Source organism: Malania oleifera, chromosome 13 (assembly GCF_029873635.1).
Source record: "Malania oleifera isolate guangnan ecotype guangnan chromosome 13, ASM2987363v1, whole genome shotgun sequence".
Classification (NCBI taxonomy): Eukaryota; Viridiplantae; Streptophyta; class Magnoliopsida; order Santalales; family Ximeniaceae; genus Malania; species Malania oleifera.
This window is the reverse complement of record NC_080429.1, coordinates 6436967-6455894: the sequence shown is the minus strand read 5'-3', so window position 1 is coordinate 6455894 and position 18928 is coordinate 6436967. Positions and strand designations below refer to the sequence as shown.

Sequence of the window (18928 nt, the reverse complement as noted above, 5' to 3'; positions counted from 1 at the left end):
TTGTGGATCGAGTGGATCAATTTGCAAGTGGCTGTTTACCCGCAAACTTTTTCTTTGGGGGAGGAGAGGGGAGGGACTAACTAACACAGAATGGATAACACTGAACTACGCATAAATCTATACTCTCTCTCTCTCTCTCTCTATATATATATATATATATATATATATTTCCCCGGCCGGCCCCTTGAATGGAGATGGGAAGAGTAGTACTACTCCACGGACAGCTGCAAACTTTTAATTGGAAAAGGGTAATAAAAATGCGTAAGAACCAAAAAGGATGCAAAGGGAAGGGTGAGAAATCCAAAGTTAACCCACATGGGGGGTGTGGGTTTGTTTTAACAATATGCATGCATGTGCATGGTGTGACTGGTGTCCAATAGTCTTTTGCACTCTCGCACACTGTCTCGCACTTGAGAGAGAGAGAGAGAGAGAGACTGTTGCATGCATGATACTTTAACCATTTCTGTCCATCAATGTCTATCTGTACTCACTGCAACTTCGAACTTTTTTTAAAATTAATTAATTAATTAAACTTACGTTCCACAATCCAAGGGTGACACAACAAGCCACGTACCATGCTACTTCCGTCCACTGCTCTGGTGTTTGTCATTAATGGCGCGGAGATATTTGACTTTCATGATCTTGGCCAATGGCCGATGGTGAGTAGCAATTATAATTTACAAGTTCTCTGCATGGGCCCACAAATGCAGAATATATATATATATATATATATATATATATATATATATATATATATATAGAGAGAGAGAGAGAGAGAGAGAGAGAGAGAGAGAGAGAGTGGGGCATGCTGGTGAAGAGATATTTTGGTAAGTTGGGTGAAGTTAATCCCTGGTGAAGTGGGAAATGGGGAGGGCAAGTTGAATCCTGCTACTGCCAGGTGCTAGCTATGGCTAGCTGTATGTTTTTTTATTTGTATTTTTCTTAGTTGGGTATATATGGGGAACAGGGTGAAAGCATGCAGCTGCAGCAGACTTTAATGTGGTTCGCTGCTCATTATATACACTATATTTTTATAGTAGCTTTAAGATTTATACAAGTCTGTGGGGTTAAAATATTATACAATTCGGGTGAGAGATATTGAGTTGCCCTTAAATTTGAAATAAAAATAAAAATAAAAATATGAACTACGTTATTGAGATTTTGATTCACAATCTTTCTTAACATTTGATACTTTTTTTGGATCAAGTGGTCAACTAATTTTTTCTAAAGAATAATTATTTTATTTTTTTTCTTTAACCATAAACACACATAAAATGAATAACTAAAAATTTGCAGCCTGAGCATATCATAGTTTTTTGAATATTGGAATTGAAGTGTGCTCCTAATGATTAGGTAATCACTTTTTCTTTTCTTTTTTTTTTATGAGAAGCAGGGGGATGCATTTCAAATGTTTGAACGATAAGTCATTTCATGTGTTGGGATGGGCAAAATAATCAATTTTCAAAAAGTTATGTGGTCATTTGGTAATGAAAGGGTATAAACATTCTAAAAATCAATCAATGTTCATCAAAAAAAAGTTTTACCTTTCTATTAAATCTCAAAAATGTACAAGTCTCTTCCCCTAACTAAAGATTTTGTAGATAGTTTAATACTAAAAACGAGACCCAATACTAAATTTGAGTGATACCCAAATCTTCAAAAGTAATAGACCACACTCTGTGTGTGTGTGTGTGTGTATGAGAGAGAGAGAGAGAGAGAGAGAGAGAGAGAGAATGAATTGAAGAACTAATGAATGAAGAGCAATATTGTTAAAAGTCACGAGTGTCGATGTGATTTGGAGGCGTGGAGCCCATGAATCACATGCATGAATATAATGCCGCTTGTGAATTGTCATCCTGTGGATCGGAAATTTACATTTCTCGTGACTGTTTTTATACATTTTTTCATAAATATTGTCTATAATTACATAAATTCGCAAAAAAATTTTGATTCTAGAGCTAGCTTGGTTATGTTGTTGTGTTGTTTTTAAACATTTTTTATAGTGCAAACATTCTGTGGATCGGAAATTTACATTTTTCCTTATCAATTTGCTCTCAAATTGATTAGGAGATTGGGGAATTTTTCAAAAAATTTTATTATGGCAGCCATTATAACTTCAACTTGTTAAATTAAACATTAATTTCGTTAATGTTCTATTACAAATGATATATCAAATATAACAGATTCAAATTAAATTAAGACAATAAAATAGAACAAAATGAAATTCAATTGAAATTAAATTAAAACATCAAATAAAAACGTAATATGAAAAAAAAAATTAATTCCAACCATATTGTTAGTGACAAGTTGAAGGATATACTATTCCTATGTACCAAACTATTAAGTTGAAAAACATGATGAAACTTTCTTATTTGTTTAAAATTTCCCCACACAAAAAAAACAAAAAATGGTTCCTGCATGCCCTCAACAGCAATGAAACCAACCCACGCGATGCCTAAGCTAGCTAAACAAATCAACATTAATCAAGTTCGAATCAAACATGATCTACTCAAGTAACCTAACAAGTAGAGTTCAACAATACTTGCAAATCTGATCGACTTCTGTTATTTTATTATATTTGTATTATGTCAATTGTACACGAGCTTGCAATGAAATTAAGTATGGAAATTTAAATATCAACTTTGTTTAAACTCGCCCGCATGCACCCCTAGCTACAAACTCAAGTTCACTGCCTAGCCAATTTGCCACTTGTTTTTATGGCTCCTCGTCTCTCCCCAACCATACCATTTTGATCAAGAATCAAGAAAATTGAACTAAACAGGTGGGGGAAGAGGAGGGGGGCGCTGGGTTCTGAAATGTTTTTAGCACCATATTTGCAGTTCCCATAATTCCAAAGATCAAATTTAACGTACATGTAATTTAAAAGGATTTAAAAAAAAAAAAAAAGGAAGAATAATGTTGTGTTACTTTCCCGCTTTTTAACAGACGCCATGTTTTGAACGTCATGCTTTTGTTTTTTTGACAGAACGAACTTCAATATTACATAGGAGCAAACAAGCAAAGTATTTTTGACAAATGCAGAACCTTCGCTCACACATACCAATAGCACTTTTAGCCCATGGCATACTTTTGAGTCCAGCTCCTCGCGGTTGTCTCGTACTTGCTTCTATCAGTTTTGTACATATGAGCAATCTCTGGCACAAGGGGATCATCTGGGTTTGGGTCCGTCAACAGTGAACAAATTGAAAGCAACACCTGATAATGATTTCAAAAAAATATCTCAGGCGAAGCAACAGAAACATTTCAATCTTAAAACAGGTGTTCCATTTTCCCATCAAATGTGTACTAAGCCTTGGACTCCAATTATGTAGGCCCATTTTATGGGACAAAACCATAAGACCAGTGATAATACAGACAATACTTGACTGGACCTGGGTTAAGACTATTACATTTAGTATTAAAACCACCCTAAACTTCGAAGGATCTTACACAGATCAGACAATCCTCTAGGACATTGGATGCTTACTAGGAATATCTTGGATTTATAAGGTTGGTACAGGTTCCATTTTTAAGGCCATTACATTTGGTATTAAAACCACCCCAAGGGCATTATCATGTGGGAGGATCTTAGACAAAGATGTGGGCCACTCAGACAATCCTACGACATCGGATGTCTACTAGGAAGATCTTGGGTTTAGAAGGTTGGTTCAGGTTCCAATTTTAAGATCGTTACATTTGGTACTAAAATCACCCCAGGGGTATTATCATGTGGGAGGATCTTAGACAAAGATGTGGGCCACTCAAGACAATCCTAGGACATCCGATGTCTACTAAGGAGATCTTGGGTTTATAAGGTTGGTTCAGGTTCCAATTATGTGAGGCACCCCTTTATATAACAAAAACAGAAAATACCTCACTGGACCTTGCCTGAGACTGTTACACAGGATAATCTAAAAGAAGGGCACCTCAGTTCTAAAAGAGGTCATGTCCACAGTAATAAATTTGAATATGATAATTTGGTTGATTATACCAACCTAGAAAAATAAGGCTAAACTAACAGTTGGCGATCTCCAAAACAGAGAACATCCTCGTAAGTGGGAGCATCACTGGCTTTTCTCATCTCTTGAAGATACTGATGCCACATTTGGTTTGGGGAATGTAAAGGGATAGGAATAGAATCACAAATTCAATTCTATTCTATTTCGATTCCATTCCTTTTCTACATGCCAAAAAAAGGGAGTACCAATCATGGAAAGTACCTTAGAAATGGTAAGGGCAGGGCTCCACTGCTCCTTCAAGATGTCAAGACAAATGCTCCCATTGCTGTTAATATTTGGGTGGAAAACCTTTGTCCTGAAAGCCACCTGATACATCCAGGCATGAGAGAGAGAACTGCATTAGAAGTGTAATCTCCAACAGCTACAGCAGTTAAGGATAACATCTTGTTCACTCTTCTTTAGGCATAGCATGGATTCAAATTTTGGATTTGAATTTGTATGGATTTGGACAAAATTAAATACAATTTTTGCATTATATTTGGTTCAAATCCAAATCTAAGGCCTCTCCCAAACACAATGAGACAGTAGACACCAAAGCATCCTTTTCTGGAAGTTCTAGAAATTAGCTGTGTTGAAGGCCTCCAAAAGTACAACCTCCAAACAGATTTAATCAAGGAAAACTTGACAATACCATGGAAATCTCAGAAAACCCAGAACATAGCAAGATATGTAACAAACAAAAAAAGGGCTTTAAACATAGCACAAGTTTCCACAAAAAGCACCGAGAAATTAGAAATGCCAGAAAATATAGAAAACTTGGGGCAGAAACAAACAGTTGTGTGATCATATATTTCTAGGGCGTGCACACATCACCAATTTGGTACAATTGTTCGCATAAATAAAAATTGTGGTAAGCACACATTGGTTCAGCCAATTTGGTACAATTCTATGCATAAATGAAAATTGTTGGTTAAAAGCTTCAATAAACCAAAATACACAATGGGAAGAATCAATTGTAAGAAGAAAATCCAGAAATACACAAATATTGATATTAAAAATAAGAAAAAGCCCTCAATCACTTTAAGATTAAGAAGCTTTTAAGGAATCTATTGGACCCTCCGTAAGCAGCTCCTAAGTTGAAACAATCTTTAAATGAATAACTAGACATGTTAGAAAGTCAATCCATCTCCATCATTGTTTGTCTCGAATGAAGCCAAGTGAATGAAGCAGAAAATGTGAGTCCAGAGAAGTAGCCTCCCCATGGGAGACCTTTAGAGTCTGGCGAAGGCATTGAGGGTGTCTACAGTCTACGTGTGGGCGTTTTCCATTTTTTATCTTCTCTTTTCTGTTGAGGGCAAGAGAAGATTGGATGGTGAGTCTATAGGTTTACTCAACTGGGGATTGGAGAGTGATGTTTAGGGTTTGCTAAGTAACAAGAATTGTATATGATATCTATTATTAAAACAAATGTAGAGCATGCCAAAGATAAGTGCTATTCACTTCGTCGAAAACATGTATTCCAGTTTTGCACATTTGATCATATATGAATTTTTCAAATTTTCCCCCAACCCAAACCAATGACTGTTTTTTGTTGACTCGTTCAGTTAATCTTAATAATGCATGCACCCCTATGGTCCATATCAAAATAAACCTACATATACAATGAGGAAATACTAAAAAACTGAAGCAGCTAGACAACATAACAGGAAAAAAAAAGGAGTGCTCACATCAATAAATTGAATGAGAGCCACAAAAACATTAAACACAATTTTCAGCAAAATTCTACAGTAATACCTCCAAAGGCCTTTACTGTTAACCTGATTGACATCTTTGCCAACTCTCATATTTAAAAAGCTCACAAGCCAATACCACTTACTTCTCAAAGAAAACCAACTGCAACATTAGCTACGGCACAAGCCAGGAGAGGCTAAACTAGTTCAATTCTTCGGAATGTTATGCAGGGCATAAAATTATTTCATAACAAATAAAAACACCAAGAATGCCATTGACGTCCAGCCATACCAGTTCAGCTTTTTTGACTCACCAGCATTGAAAGATCTAGACTTTATTTAACGAAAAAAGAGTGCTCGCAAACGTTGTACCTTCGGTGGCTTAAATGGATAATCTGGAGGAAAATGGATAGTGACTAGAAAAACACCCCCTGCATAAGGGCTGTCTGGGGGACCCATAATTGTAGCTTGCCAGTGAAACATGTCTTCGGCAACAGGTCCTGCACCACACACATACATATTGAGGAAAACAGATACATAAAAACTAAACTGTTTCAAACATTGTAGAAATTGCTCAAAAGAAGAGCTCATAGCCTGGTCTGAGGAAAGGGAAAATTGAGCTTCGTAGAAATAGAACACTATCATAAAGTTATTTAGTTTGGCTGGTACCCTTGGAATCCAACAGACCAGATAAATAAAAATAGTAGTGCAAACAGGAATTACCTTGTCGAAATAGAAACAGAGATAATGTCCAGAATGGTGGAAGGGAAAATTACACTTTTGTAGGAATAGAACAGTATTCATAAACTTAGTTAGTTCCCCTGGTTCCCTCAAGTCCAACCAGCCAAACACATAGAATAAAAAAATTAAGCAAAATCAGCTTGGTTGGCCAATTATACATTTAAATGGTGAGAAAATAAGATCATATGATATGCCCAAGAACAAAAATTTATAGAACGGGTAGAATTCTTAATTTCTGATATCATAAAATTGTTTCTCTAATCTTGTAATTCATTCGATCATGGCAATCAAAGATTATGTGATAATTCCAAAACAATACTTAAGGTTTCCCCAAATAAATTAATTGTTCACTTGTTTGCCAAATAACTAGGAAACATAACCAATTCATGTTTCTCAACATTACAGCACACAAGCTCTCATTCATAGAAGTTTCCCTCCTCCATTATACAGAGAAAATATTAAAGGGAGATCATTGTATTATTTGCACCACTGAACTTAAGCGACCCTTAAGAATCCTCCACTAGTTTCAGCCAAGAACAATTGTTCTCACCTGTCTGATATGAACAAATTCTTGCACAAGATGTTTTACAGGAAAAAAATTTCAAAATTAAAAGGCATAAAACAAAAAGAAATATTCAAAGGAAAGGAAAGATCCTCCAGAAGAGAAGATGGCAAGAGAATTAGCAAAAGGCAAAACAAGGGAAGTGAACGTGAATTATGGTTGGGGTTAATTATAGAGAAGAAGCAAACTTATGTGCATTGTCGTCCTCCAACGAGAGAATGCCATATTAAGTTTCAACCAATGACAAACAAATAAATTGTAGGTCCATTAAACAATCAAGCTGCGATTAAGAAAAACAAAGTGTCAGGTATGGATTCCCCTTAACAAACCCAAATTCCTGCCCACCAAGTCAAGACTCTCATCCTAAGACCAGGATTTTTAAGTAGACCTCATCCCCTATCTCCACAACCAATGCTGGGCACAGATGCTATCAATGTGACCTCCTCTAAGTGTGCAAATTTAAGATAATTAATAATTCCTTCATAATTGAATAATGTAAGTTCAACCCAAGTCAATTTCATAATCTACAGGAAAACAGTAACTTCACACATTTACAAGCATCAAGTTGCAAAAGATTTTTGGATAGATGTAGCTACTTTATTTAACTTGCATGCTAATTTTTTTCTTAACCTTCTGTGGAGCGACTCAAAGACGATATCAAAACAGACTGTACAATTATGTACACCTCATAAACTATTCTTCCCATGATAAAAATTAGCAACTATGAGATATACAGCATACAAAGATTTTAGAAACCATGTGCTTTCCAGCATAACATGATCTCCCAATGCTAGTTGACGGGTATAGGTACAACAACACAACAACAACTAAGCCTACAGTCTCACTGTGGCATCAGTTACATAAATGATGAATCCTCTTCCGCCATTCTAGATGTAGGGTATCCACACAAAGTTGGGAGTATTTTAAATCCTTACTATCCTGGTCCAAGTTATTCTAGACCTACCCCTCCCCTTCCTACTACCAATAACAACTAACTCAGCTGTCTTCACTGGAATTTTATTTGGCATATGCTGCAAGTTACCAAACCATTTTCATCACCCTTCCTTCATCTTGTGATACACCTAATTTACCACATATATTTTCATTTCCAACTTTGTATTTTATATTTATACCACTCATCATATTAGCATTCTCATTTATGCCATCTTTACTCTCTGGGTATGTTGTTTTCAAATCTTATTATCTGTTGTCAATCCTAATTAGTGTTTTATGATTATAATTTAATTATTGAACCTAACTTTTGCTCAACCACATTTTTTTTGGATTTATTATAATCAGGGTGCACTTAGAATACTTGGTCCATATAAATGAATTTGCACTTGCACCAAGTTATGCCTTCATCTTCACGCATGCTTGTGCATTCCTGTTGATCAACTAAGACTTCAATGCTTTGAAGGGCCATTCGAGCTCCAATGCCAACGACAATAGGACAACTCCCATAGTGTGGTGTCACGAGCTAAGCTTGTTCAGGGCATTATACTTGCCTGTGACCGCTTATCTCGTGTGCTTGGGATGGGTTTCCATCATGTAAATACTCGTGTAGGGTTATTTTCTGCTAGTAGTGTCTTTGTATGCCAAATAAGACAGTATGACTCCTTGGTCACTTTGATGTTTCCTAGTACCAAGATAATAATTACATAAAAACCTCTTTGGGCAAGAGTGAGTGTTCATCAGTCATTGTAAAACTCACTAGCTTTTGTCAACGTGTTTAGCCTACTTACCTCCCTCGCTAAGCACACAATGTCAACGGAGGTGTTAATGAATTACGTTTGCTTCAATATTTACTGCTTGCTTGCCACGACTTTCATGAATTGATTACTGTTTCCGCTGCTATTTGAATGAATGTTAATGAAAGTGTTTCGTGGATGAATGTTGGTAAACGATAGGCTGACTAGTTAAGCAAGAGTGTTTTAGCTAGTGCCACACGGCCCTTCACAAGGGTATGAAATAGTCGGACCATGACACTTAGTATCAGAAGTAAGTCCGTGACACTTGGTATCAGAGACCAAGGTTGAGTTGCTACATGAATTCAATTGCCTTTGTTGTTGGATTTGGAAAGCTTTCATAAGTGACCATGACACCATACAATGTTGAGAGGATCAGCGTGCTAGAAGCACAGGTTGAGGCAACAACCAATATTGTGGCTGCGGAGGTGGCCCAGATGAGAGAACTTGATGATGAAGTGATGGGATCACAAAAACATCAAACAGATTTGATAGGCAACATGTCAGAGGACTTTCGCCACACAGTTGAAACTTTACAGTCGCGAATGGCTAATCTGGATGCAAAGGTGAACCTGATGGTTTTTGCTATGGGGAACTCCAACACTCCGGGAGTTAGCAAGATCAAGGTACCAGAACCCAGGACGTATGGGGATGCCCAAGATGCCAAGGAGTTAGAGAACTTCTTGTTCGATGTGGAGCAGTACTTCCACGCTGTGAGGATGGCCTTAGAACAAGCAAAGGTGAATACTGCGACCATGTACTTAGTTTGTGATACCAAACTGTGATGGCGTACTAAGTACAGAGAAATTGAAAATGGAAGCTATGTAATCGATAATTGGGCAAACTTGAAGAGAGAGCTCAAGCCCCAATTCTTTCTTGAAAATGTTGAGTATAATGCAAGGAGAAAACTGGGAGATCTCAAGCATACGGGGTTGAGCAAGGAATATGTGAAACAATTTTCCGCTTTAATGTTGGATATTCGGGATATGTTGAAGAAGGACAAGTTGTTCTATTTTCTTTAGGGGATGAAACCGTGGGTAAGAACTGAACTTCATAGGCAAAGGGTTCAAGACTTGTCAACTGCACAAGCGGCTACAAAACACTTAACTGACTACGCTGGTGATGATACTGCTTCGTCCAAACGGTTTAGCGGAGAGGGAAACAGTGAAAAGTCTTTCAAGAAAGGCAAACCCAAGAGTAGGGGAGCCGACTATAAATCATCAACCTCGAAGCAAGCTTCGTCATCTCAAGAGTTCAACACACCCAATGGAAAGGAGAATAGTAAAATTTCGTGCTACTTGTATGGTGGACCTCATAGAGTGAGTGAGTGTCAACACAAGGGATTACTCAATGCCTTACAAGCTTCTACTTCAGGAAAAGGGGTGGAAAGCAAGGAGGAAGAGGATCATGCCCCGAGGGTGGGTTCAGTGCAGTTGGTGAGCGCATTGGAAAAGCAGGTAAAAATACCGAAAGTTACACGAGCAAAAGGGTTAATGTTTGTGGACTTAAGGATAAATGGGAAGAGTACCCACGCTATGGTGGATACGAGGGCTACTCATAATTTTGTTTCGCAGTTAGAAGCATGGAGACTCAACTTATCCTTAGAGAAGGATACATGACGCATGAAAGCAGTTAATTCTGTAGCCCAGCCTACTCTGAGAGTAGCCAAACAACTGGCTGTAAAGCTTGGACAGTGGGAAAGTCATGCGAATTTCACAACGGTGTCATTGGATGACTTTCCAGTCATTCTAGGAATGGAGTTCCTAAGGGAGATGAGGGCAATGCTGATGTCTTCGGCTGATTCCCTGTGTCTGATGGGAGATCACTCGTGCATGGTGCAAGTCGTTGCAACAAAAGGAGACGACGGGAAGTCCCTTTCAGCCATACAACTCATTGAAGGATTGGGTCAGGGTAAGCAGACACGTCTAGCCACAGTGGTGGTAGACAAAGAAGTAAGCCAAGAGCTAGAGCCTAGGACCATCCAAGCGGTTTTGGATGAGGATAAGGAAGTGTTGCCGGATAAGATACCTCACAATTTGCCTTCACAACGGACAGTGGAGCATGAGATCTAGTTGCTATCAGGAGTGAAACCACCTGCTAAAGTGCCATGTCGGATTGCACCTCGAGAGATAGTAGAGTTGGGGAAATAGCTTGATAAATTGGAGGCGGAATGTGTTTGCCCTTCCAAAACACCGTTGGGAGCATCGGTGTTGTTTCAGAGGAAACATAAAGAGCATATACGGAAGGTATTCAATAGGCTGAGGGGAAACAGTCTGGATGTGAAGAAAGAGAAGTGCTCTTTCGCTCAGCGGAGCAACAAATTCCTTGGTCATGTGGTTGAACAAGGTTGTATCCGGAGGGGTATGGAGAAGGTAAGGATGATTCAAGCACGGAAGATCCCCACGACAGTGAAGGAGTTGCATTCCTTTCTTGGCTTTACTAGATATTACAGGAAGTTCGTTGAGGGGTATTCGCGGAGAATGACTCCAACGACAGGACTACTGAGGAGGTATTATTGGCCGCACACGGAGGATGATGTGGTTGATCAAACCAAAACTTGTCTCACTTGCCAACAAGACAAGGGGGAGCGGAAGAAGTATGATACTTTCAGGGCCGCACCAAAGTACTAATAGCAGAGGAGACGACACAATTGTTCCTTGTGACTATTGTGAGATATTGGGGTGTTCCCCAAGTTATTATTTGTGACTGAGACTTAATGTTCACTGACAACTTCTTGACAGAATTTTTCAGGATATTTAAGTCACATATTGACATCTCTTCAAGTTATCACCGACAGACAAACAGACAGATGAAGAGATTCAGAAAACTGCTAGATGAGTACTTGTGCCATTTTGTCAACGACAACTAGAAGAATGGCGTGCAACTACTTGATGTGGCTCCGTTCTGTGGCAATGCCCAAAGGAGCTCAACAACCAACAAGAGCACTTTTGAGCTTGTTACAAGCCAACTGCCGCTATTACCTCACACAGTAGGCAAGCCATACAGACGAAAGAGTCTCAGGGCGTACATCTTCACCAGAGAATGGAGACAGAATGTAGAGTTTGCCCGAGCCTATCTGGAGAAAACTTCTAAGCAGATGAAGAAGTGGGCAGATCAAGGGAGAAGACCGTAGTTTCATGTCAGATGCCTCAAGCCGTTCAACGCCAACACCAATGACCTGAGCAAAAGTCAGTCCAACAGAGCATAGTTGAAGACAGTGCAACCTGACAAACGTAAAGTTGAACAGATCCTTGCAGACAGAAAGTTCATATCCTCAAGGAAGAAGCGGCAGAAGTTCCTAGTGAAGTGGAAATGCCTTGATGACAAAGAAATCAGCTGGATTTCTGCGAAAGACATTCAACCGTTCGTGGACAAATTTGAAGTGTACCTACCACCAAAGTCTACGAGGACGTCGACCGCATAAGTGGGGGAGAATGTCACGAGCTAAGCTTGTTCGGGCATTATTCTTGTCTGTGACCGCTTATCTCGTGTGCTTGGGATGGGTTTCCATCATGTAAATACTAGTGTAGGGTTATTTTCTGCTAATAGTGTCTTTGTATGCCAAATAAGGCAGTATGACTCCTCGGTCACTTTGATGTTTCCTAGTGTCATGATGATAATTACATAAAAACCTCTTTAATCATTGTAAAACTCGCTAACTTTTGTCAACGTGTTTAACCTACTTGCCTCTCTCGCTAAGCACACAATGTCAACGGAGGTGTTGTTAATGAATTACATTTGCTTCAATGTTTACTGCTTGCTTGCCACGACTTTCATGAATTGATTACTGTTTCCGTTGCTATTTGAATGAATGTTAATGAAAGTGTTTCGTGGATGAATGTTGGTAAACGATAGGCCAACTAGTTAAGCAAAAGTGTTTTAGCTAGCGTCGCACTGCCCTTCACAAGGGTGTGAAAATAGTCGAACCGTGACACATGGCAAGGTATTCTCATCTTAGTTCCCACAACTCACCCTCATCCCTCATCTAGGGTACAGGACACAATCAACCATCATGACCATCGACAAGAAAGCCAACTAAATGCCAACTTTCGCTTCATTAATCACAGCAGGTCACATGACAAAAGGGAGGGAAGGGGCCAACACCCATTCAAAGGTAGATCGATTCTTCCCCCACTCAATGTCACAAACCAAATTCCCAAATCGAGTTAGTGCCCATAATATCAATCTCATTTCCATTATCAAATGAGATATTCCCAAATCGAGTTAGTGCCCACAATATCAATCTCATATCCATTATCAAATGAGATATCACCTTTGGCACCAACTATCACGAACACGCAAATTTCCAAGTCAATAAGGGCTTTTAGCATGGAGAAGAAAACAACTCGGATAATTACTTGGCTATGCCCAGCTTGAGTAAATACTTGTTTATGCCCATGCATGCATGCTTTTGTTGATTTATTTTGGTAATGTGACTAGTCAAAGTACTAAATAGCATCCTTGTAGCTTTGGAGGCCCTCATGTGCCACTTCTAGATGATTATACACCATAATATCTACCCTTCATGGGTGATTATTCACCCTCAATTAGCGAACAACCAGGTTAGCGTGGAGAACTGCCAAAATAGTTTAGGCATCTATTTCTTTATTGAGATTATTCATCCCCATATCCATATTTAATTGCAAGATGGCGCCCATCCCATAAGGCAACAAATTTGTCAAAATACTTGTCCCAACTCATATCCTTGTTGAGAATCTTGATGCATGTCTTGAATTGGTTTAGGGTATAGGTATTCTATTTGGATAAGCAACCATTCCCAAAATCAGTCAATGGAGGAGAATTGTGTTAGGTAGTTGATAGCCAACACAAACTTCTCAAAGCAACATGATATGAATTCTTATTTGCCTTGAAATTTGTACGAACAATGGGTTGCACTTTCACTACATGAGTGTAGTGAAAAATAGACAATGGTGAACTTGTTTGTCGGCTCAAGACAAGGTGCATTGCCAATTATGTAGGGACTCTCACATCATTTTGAAGATGGTGGGTAGAGAATCCAATTGTGTTGGATTAGTCACATAAATGAAAAATATTAACTTCCAACAAACTAAGTGGGTAGGGGGAACATCTAGAGAAATTGAAAAGTTAAAATTACAACTTTGGTACGTTATAAAAGAAAGCATAAGAGTGGGGCGTTCAAGTAGTGAGGGTATAGAATTAAAAGAATTAAGGTGGTCATGATACATGTGGTAAGTAGAAGGATGGATTTGGTTGATACAACGACAATTAACTTTCAACTAAGTGGGTAGGGGGAAAATCTAGAGAAATTAAAAAGTTAAATTTCAACTTTGGTATGTTGCGAAAGAAACATGAGTAGGATAGGCATAAATGTAGACTATGACCAAAAATACAATATTGTAGTTGTTCAAATAGTAGTTGGGATAAAACCATGAGAAGTTGATGCATGTCATTAGTGTCTATGCTCCTCACATAAGCTTAGAGGAAAACTAGAACAAAACCAATTTTCATAAGAAGATAGTACTGTATAGTGGATATTGAGGAGCAAGAAAAGATAAGTAGGAGCAAATTTGAAAGGTCACATAAGAAAGTATAATAAGTTATGAGAAGATACTTGGAACACATGGAGAAAAAAATGAGCTTGATGATATGATGCATACTTTAAGACGAGAAAATTCCCCTTGATAACCTTCAAGTGTGGATAAAATAAAAATCAAATTTATATTCACTTAACAAAGAGGATAGATAGTTTATTGCAGAAGGACCATAAAGTTATTTGAAGTGAAATTTTAATTGCACAACACTAAGTATTAGTGTTTTCTATATGCATTAAAAAATGGAAGAGAAAGGTAGCATTTATCAACGTAAGCAAAATAGGTGATGGAACTTAAACGGAGAAAATATTATAAAATTTAAAGATAAAATGATAAAAGAAAGCAATTGGACTACAAGAGATCACCTAGATGCAAATACCATTTGAAACTGCTAGTTCTACTAGAAAGATATAGCATCTTTAGATGATCTAAAGGAAGATGCAAGAACAATAAAGAGAGTTGGTGAGGTGATCGTGATATCCAAAAACCAAATGAGTGAAAAAAGAATGTAGTCTACAACATGAACAATATAGTAACATAGAAAATTTGAAAATCAAAGGGGCACCGAAAAGACGTAAGATGGATGTTAGCCAAGCTGAACTTTAAAAGTTTGTGGTAATTATATACTAGATTAGGAACTAAAGAAAGGAAATTTTCATTTATGTGTTAGAATTGGAGAAAGAGGAGAGACCTAGCAACATCAAATGTTTAAAAATTGGGATGATAGTGTTTTAATTAAAGAATATAATATTTTAATAACCTTTTTATAGGGAACCAAAACAATTGCTTAGAATTGAAAAATGAGAAAAATCCTATAAAAAAAAATAGTAGATTTATTTACAAAATAAGGGTTAGTGAAGATAAGTATGCATTGAAGAAGTTAAGTGTGCATGAAAGGTGGAAAAGCTATACGATTGTATGACATCCCATCTAAGTTAGAGAATGTTCAAAGTATATTAGAGTAATAATATTTTAATATTTATATACAAAAATATAGGGGATATTTATGCTATCTATTTTGGCAATAAACTCACAAGCAATATAAAGAAACAAGAAAGCGTAATTGAACAAAAACTAAGGATAGAAATGAGGATTTCAAAAATTAGTTTGTTCCTAGGAGATTAAGCCACTCAAATGATAAATATATTAAGACAATTAGTGGAAAAGTTTAAAGAACAGAAGAGGGACTTGGACATGGGTTTTTACTGACTTGAGAGAAAACATATAATTGTTGTCTAGGAAGTTCTATGATGGGTTTTATAAAAAAAGAGTAGGTGGGTATATAGGTGCCATTGAGGACTTTTATTAAGAAAACCTTCAGAATCTATAGGTTTAGTCATTTTTTGAGGTAAAATCAAGAAATGCTAACCTCAATGGTCAATTAATTCTTAGTATTAATAGATTTTGATACTATGGGTCTATTAAGTAAGTTTCAAGGAGAAATTGAAAATGATGTAAGACAAAATTAAAATAGGTTGGGCAAAATGGCTTGGTGCTTGATGCGTGTGGCGTGATCATAGAATACCGCTAATTAAGGAAAGGTTAGATGATGACTTTAAGATAGAATGCTGGGCTACTAGGGCCTAGAGGCTAGAGAGGTATTTGTTCAAGCAAAGAAATAAAAAGCCATGACTTTGATCTCTCTCACCATTTTTTGGATTGTAAGGAACAAAAGAGCTCTCAAAGGATCAGCTACATAATTCACAATTCTCAAAGATAGGTGGCTTCCCACTCACAATTTCTAGGTCACTTTGTCTCAAAGATGATACCTTTCCATTTAGCTCTATTTCTGTAAATGGGTAGCACCCCTTTGGGGCCCTTTTTAATGAATTCTCAGTTTTGCAAGTATAAAAAAATTGATGTTTTCTGGAGAAAATTTCAAATAATTATAGCTTAGAAGAGTTATAACACTTGTGTAGTAACATTCTGATCAGTAACAAACAAACACTAGACAAAGAAGAATGCAACAATAAGAGCAAAAGGAGGCTCATTTTGCATCTCATACTACCATCTAATTTAAAAATCTTAGTAGGGTTAAAAATTAGACCAATATGTAGAAAATTAGCGGCTTATATTGTAATCAACAATCAATAAGCAAAATCTACATGCATGAACTCGTGTGAGTATCATGAAGAACCATTTTTCATGGATTAAATAAATCTTTTTCAGGCAAGTAAAAACTTCTGATATTGTCTTAAACTATCATTGCCATTGGAACTTGCTGTCACATTTTAATTATGGGTGGGCAAAGGAATATTGTTAGCAACTCCTATCCAAATTTTCTTTATCCAAAATCCGAATTATTCCCCCTCTGAATATTTGAGAGAATGAAACACTTTTATATCTTAAATATGATGAAAATATAACTCATGGAGAGGGCCAGAGGCTGATACCATGATGCTCTCTTTAAAAGATTTGCCCACACTTCTCAAAAGCTGAAAATTATCAAAATTTTTAGCAATATCGAGCGAGTGGCTTTGGATGTTGAGACATAACAGACGGAGGAACGTGCCCAACGATAGAATCTGGTGCAAGCATTGTCCAACTCCAGAATCCAACTCAAGCATTGCCTTACATACTTTTCTTTTACAATAATACAAATTCATTTTATTTTTCTTCATATCCATCTTCTCATTTAGGATCCATAATTATCTTCCTTAACAACCATCCTTTCATTTAAGATCCACATCTTCTGGAACCCTTGTAGTAGAACATCTAGTAGCAGAAGTTTTAACGAAGGGTTTTCAGCCAATTCCACCGATGTTCAGGGATCCTAACCATTGGACGTAAACAATTAAGAGAGGAACATAAATATGCTAATTCCAACAAACTGAATATATTATTCATCATAATGCACCCGTATGGCCAACTGAACTGCAAGAAACAAAAATCTCATTCACAAGGCAGAGATTTTCTGCATCCAGCTACAGAATATGCTTTACCCCTTTGAGCAGAAAGAAATCTGCAGTTTTAATCACAAAATGGACTTGAATTTCCAGAAAATCATTCGCCCATCTATTCTACTGGTCGCAATATACCATTTCTGCCATGGTTGATGTTGTGAAGACATCCCCACAACAATACTTACAACCCTACCCCTGGGGGGAAAAACCCTCAAACTATATCACCAAAAAAAAATAGATGTATCGACCCCTGACCTAAAAAGAAAGTGGTGATTTTTGCATATTTAACTCAAAAATTAACTGAGTAAGCTCAATTTAAAGAATTAGCAACATATAAATAAAATAATTCATGCACCATTTTTACAGAAACATACAGACATGCATAACGTAGACAGACGCTTAAATACATGCATGCCTACATCCAAACATGCATACACACAACAAATATAAAAAAAAAAAATTAAATTAAAAAATACAGATCCACGTATTTGAGCTAAATGAAGCGAAACAACAGCTTTCGTATAAGAACCTCAAACCCCAAATGATCCGTAAAAGGAAAAAAAGAACCTCCGGGGATATCAAAGCATCAAACCAAAGAGAGACAAAATCATAAAATTCAAAGAAGCCACAAAAGCAGAGAAGGAGAGCGCGTGCAATACCGGCGCTGCAGGACGTGGGAGGATCCTTCTGGAGATCCTTAAGCTCTTTCAAGATCCGCTTCGAAGCCATGGCGAAACCTGCGTTTCAAACCCCTAGATCGCCTCAGATCCAAAGATCAACAAACACACACACACACACACACAAACAAAAACAGCGAGAGAGATCGAAATAGAGAAACCCGAGAGAGCAGATCAGATCCTCCTCTGGATTGGCGATCGAGCGTAGGGGTTAGATTGCGAGGCGAAGACGAAGAGCGAGAAGAAGAACAAGAGGGCTAGGCGATTTTGTGCATATATAGACTAGAGAGAGGGAGAAAGCCTTGTCTGGGAAATGGAGAATGAATGAATGGGTTGGATCATGGATGTGGTCGGGGCACCCCCTGAAAACGGGTTATGCTTTCTTTCTGCGGGCCCCTTCCCTGGTGGTTTTCCCTTTGAAATGATTTTCGCCGAAAGTGCCCTAAAGCCGACGCGGTCCGGAGATGTAAATGAATCTCCGCTGCCTAAATATTCTGCTACTTTAATTATGATAATTATTCACGTTATATGTTTCAATGCGTAAATTTAGGGTTTTAAATTTTGAATTTTGAATTTATATTATTTTAAATAAATTATTGCGAATGTGTATGTTAGAGATGAGTTAGAATTTATGTAAATTTGTAAGAAAATTTAATATAAGTTTTTGTTAAACTTTATTTAAATCTAGAAAAATTCAAAACTTCTTCCAAATATTTAGTCAATAATAATTTAATTTATGTGAATTTAAATGAAATAGTACGTAAATTTATATTAAATTTAATTTATATTCACAAAATTTAAGTTTGAATTCTAAATTTATGTTTTTAACACAACTTTAATCTATTTTTTATATTTCACTTTATTTTTTATAGATAAACAAAATCTTATTAAATTTTGAATGTTAAATTCTAAAACATAGATTGCGTGATTTTGAGAAATGTGTCTAATTCTTTAGCGTGCCTAGTTTTTTTAATGCATTGTGCTCGTTTTTATTTTATGTTCTTTTATAATTATGGTTAATTTGATTGACCATATAAT

General features: G+C 37.1%; 1 protein-coding gene across 1 annotated transcript; it reads right to left on the bottom strand.

Moving 5' to 3' along the window:
* Positions 1–2809: 2809 nt before the first annotated feature.
* Positions 2810–18412, bottom strand: LOC131145959 (ubiquitin-conjugating enzyme E2-17 kDa). The gene is made up of 5 exons (XM_058095141.1): positions 18052–18412; positions 17873–17950; positions 6062–6189; positions 4221–4325; positions 2810–3216 (listed from the first exon to the last, which is right to left on the bottom strand). Exons 2-5 carry the CDS (start codon positions 17940–17942, stop codon positions 3073–3075), a joined length of 447 nt encoding a protein of 148 aa, XP_057951124.1. The 5' UTR covers positions 17943–17950; positions 18052–18412; the 3' UTR covers positions 2810–3072.
* Between the last annotated feature and the right edge of the window lie 516 nt (positions 18413–18928).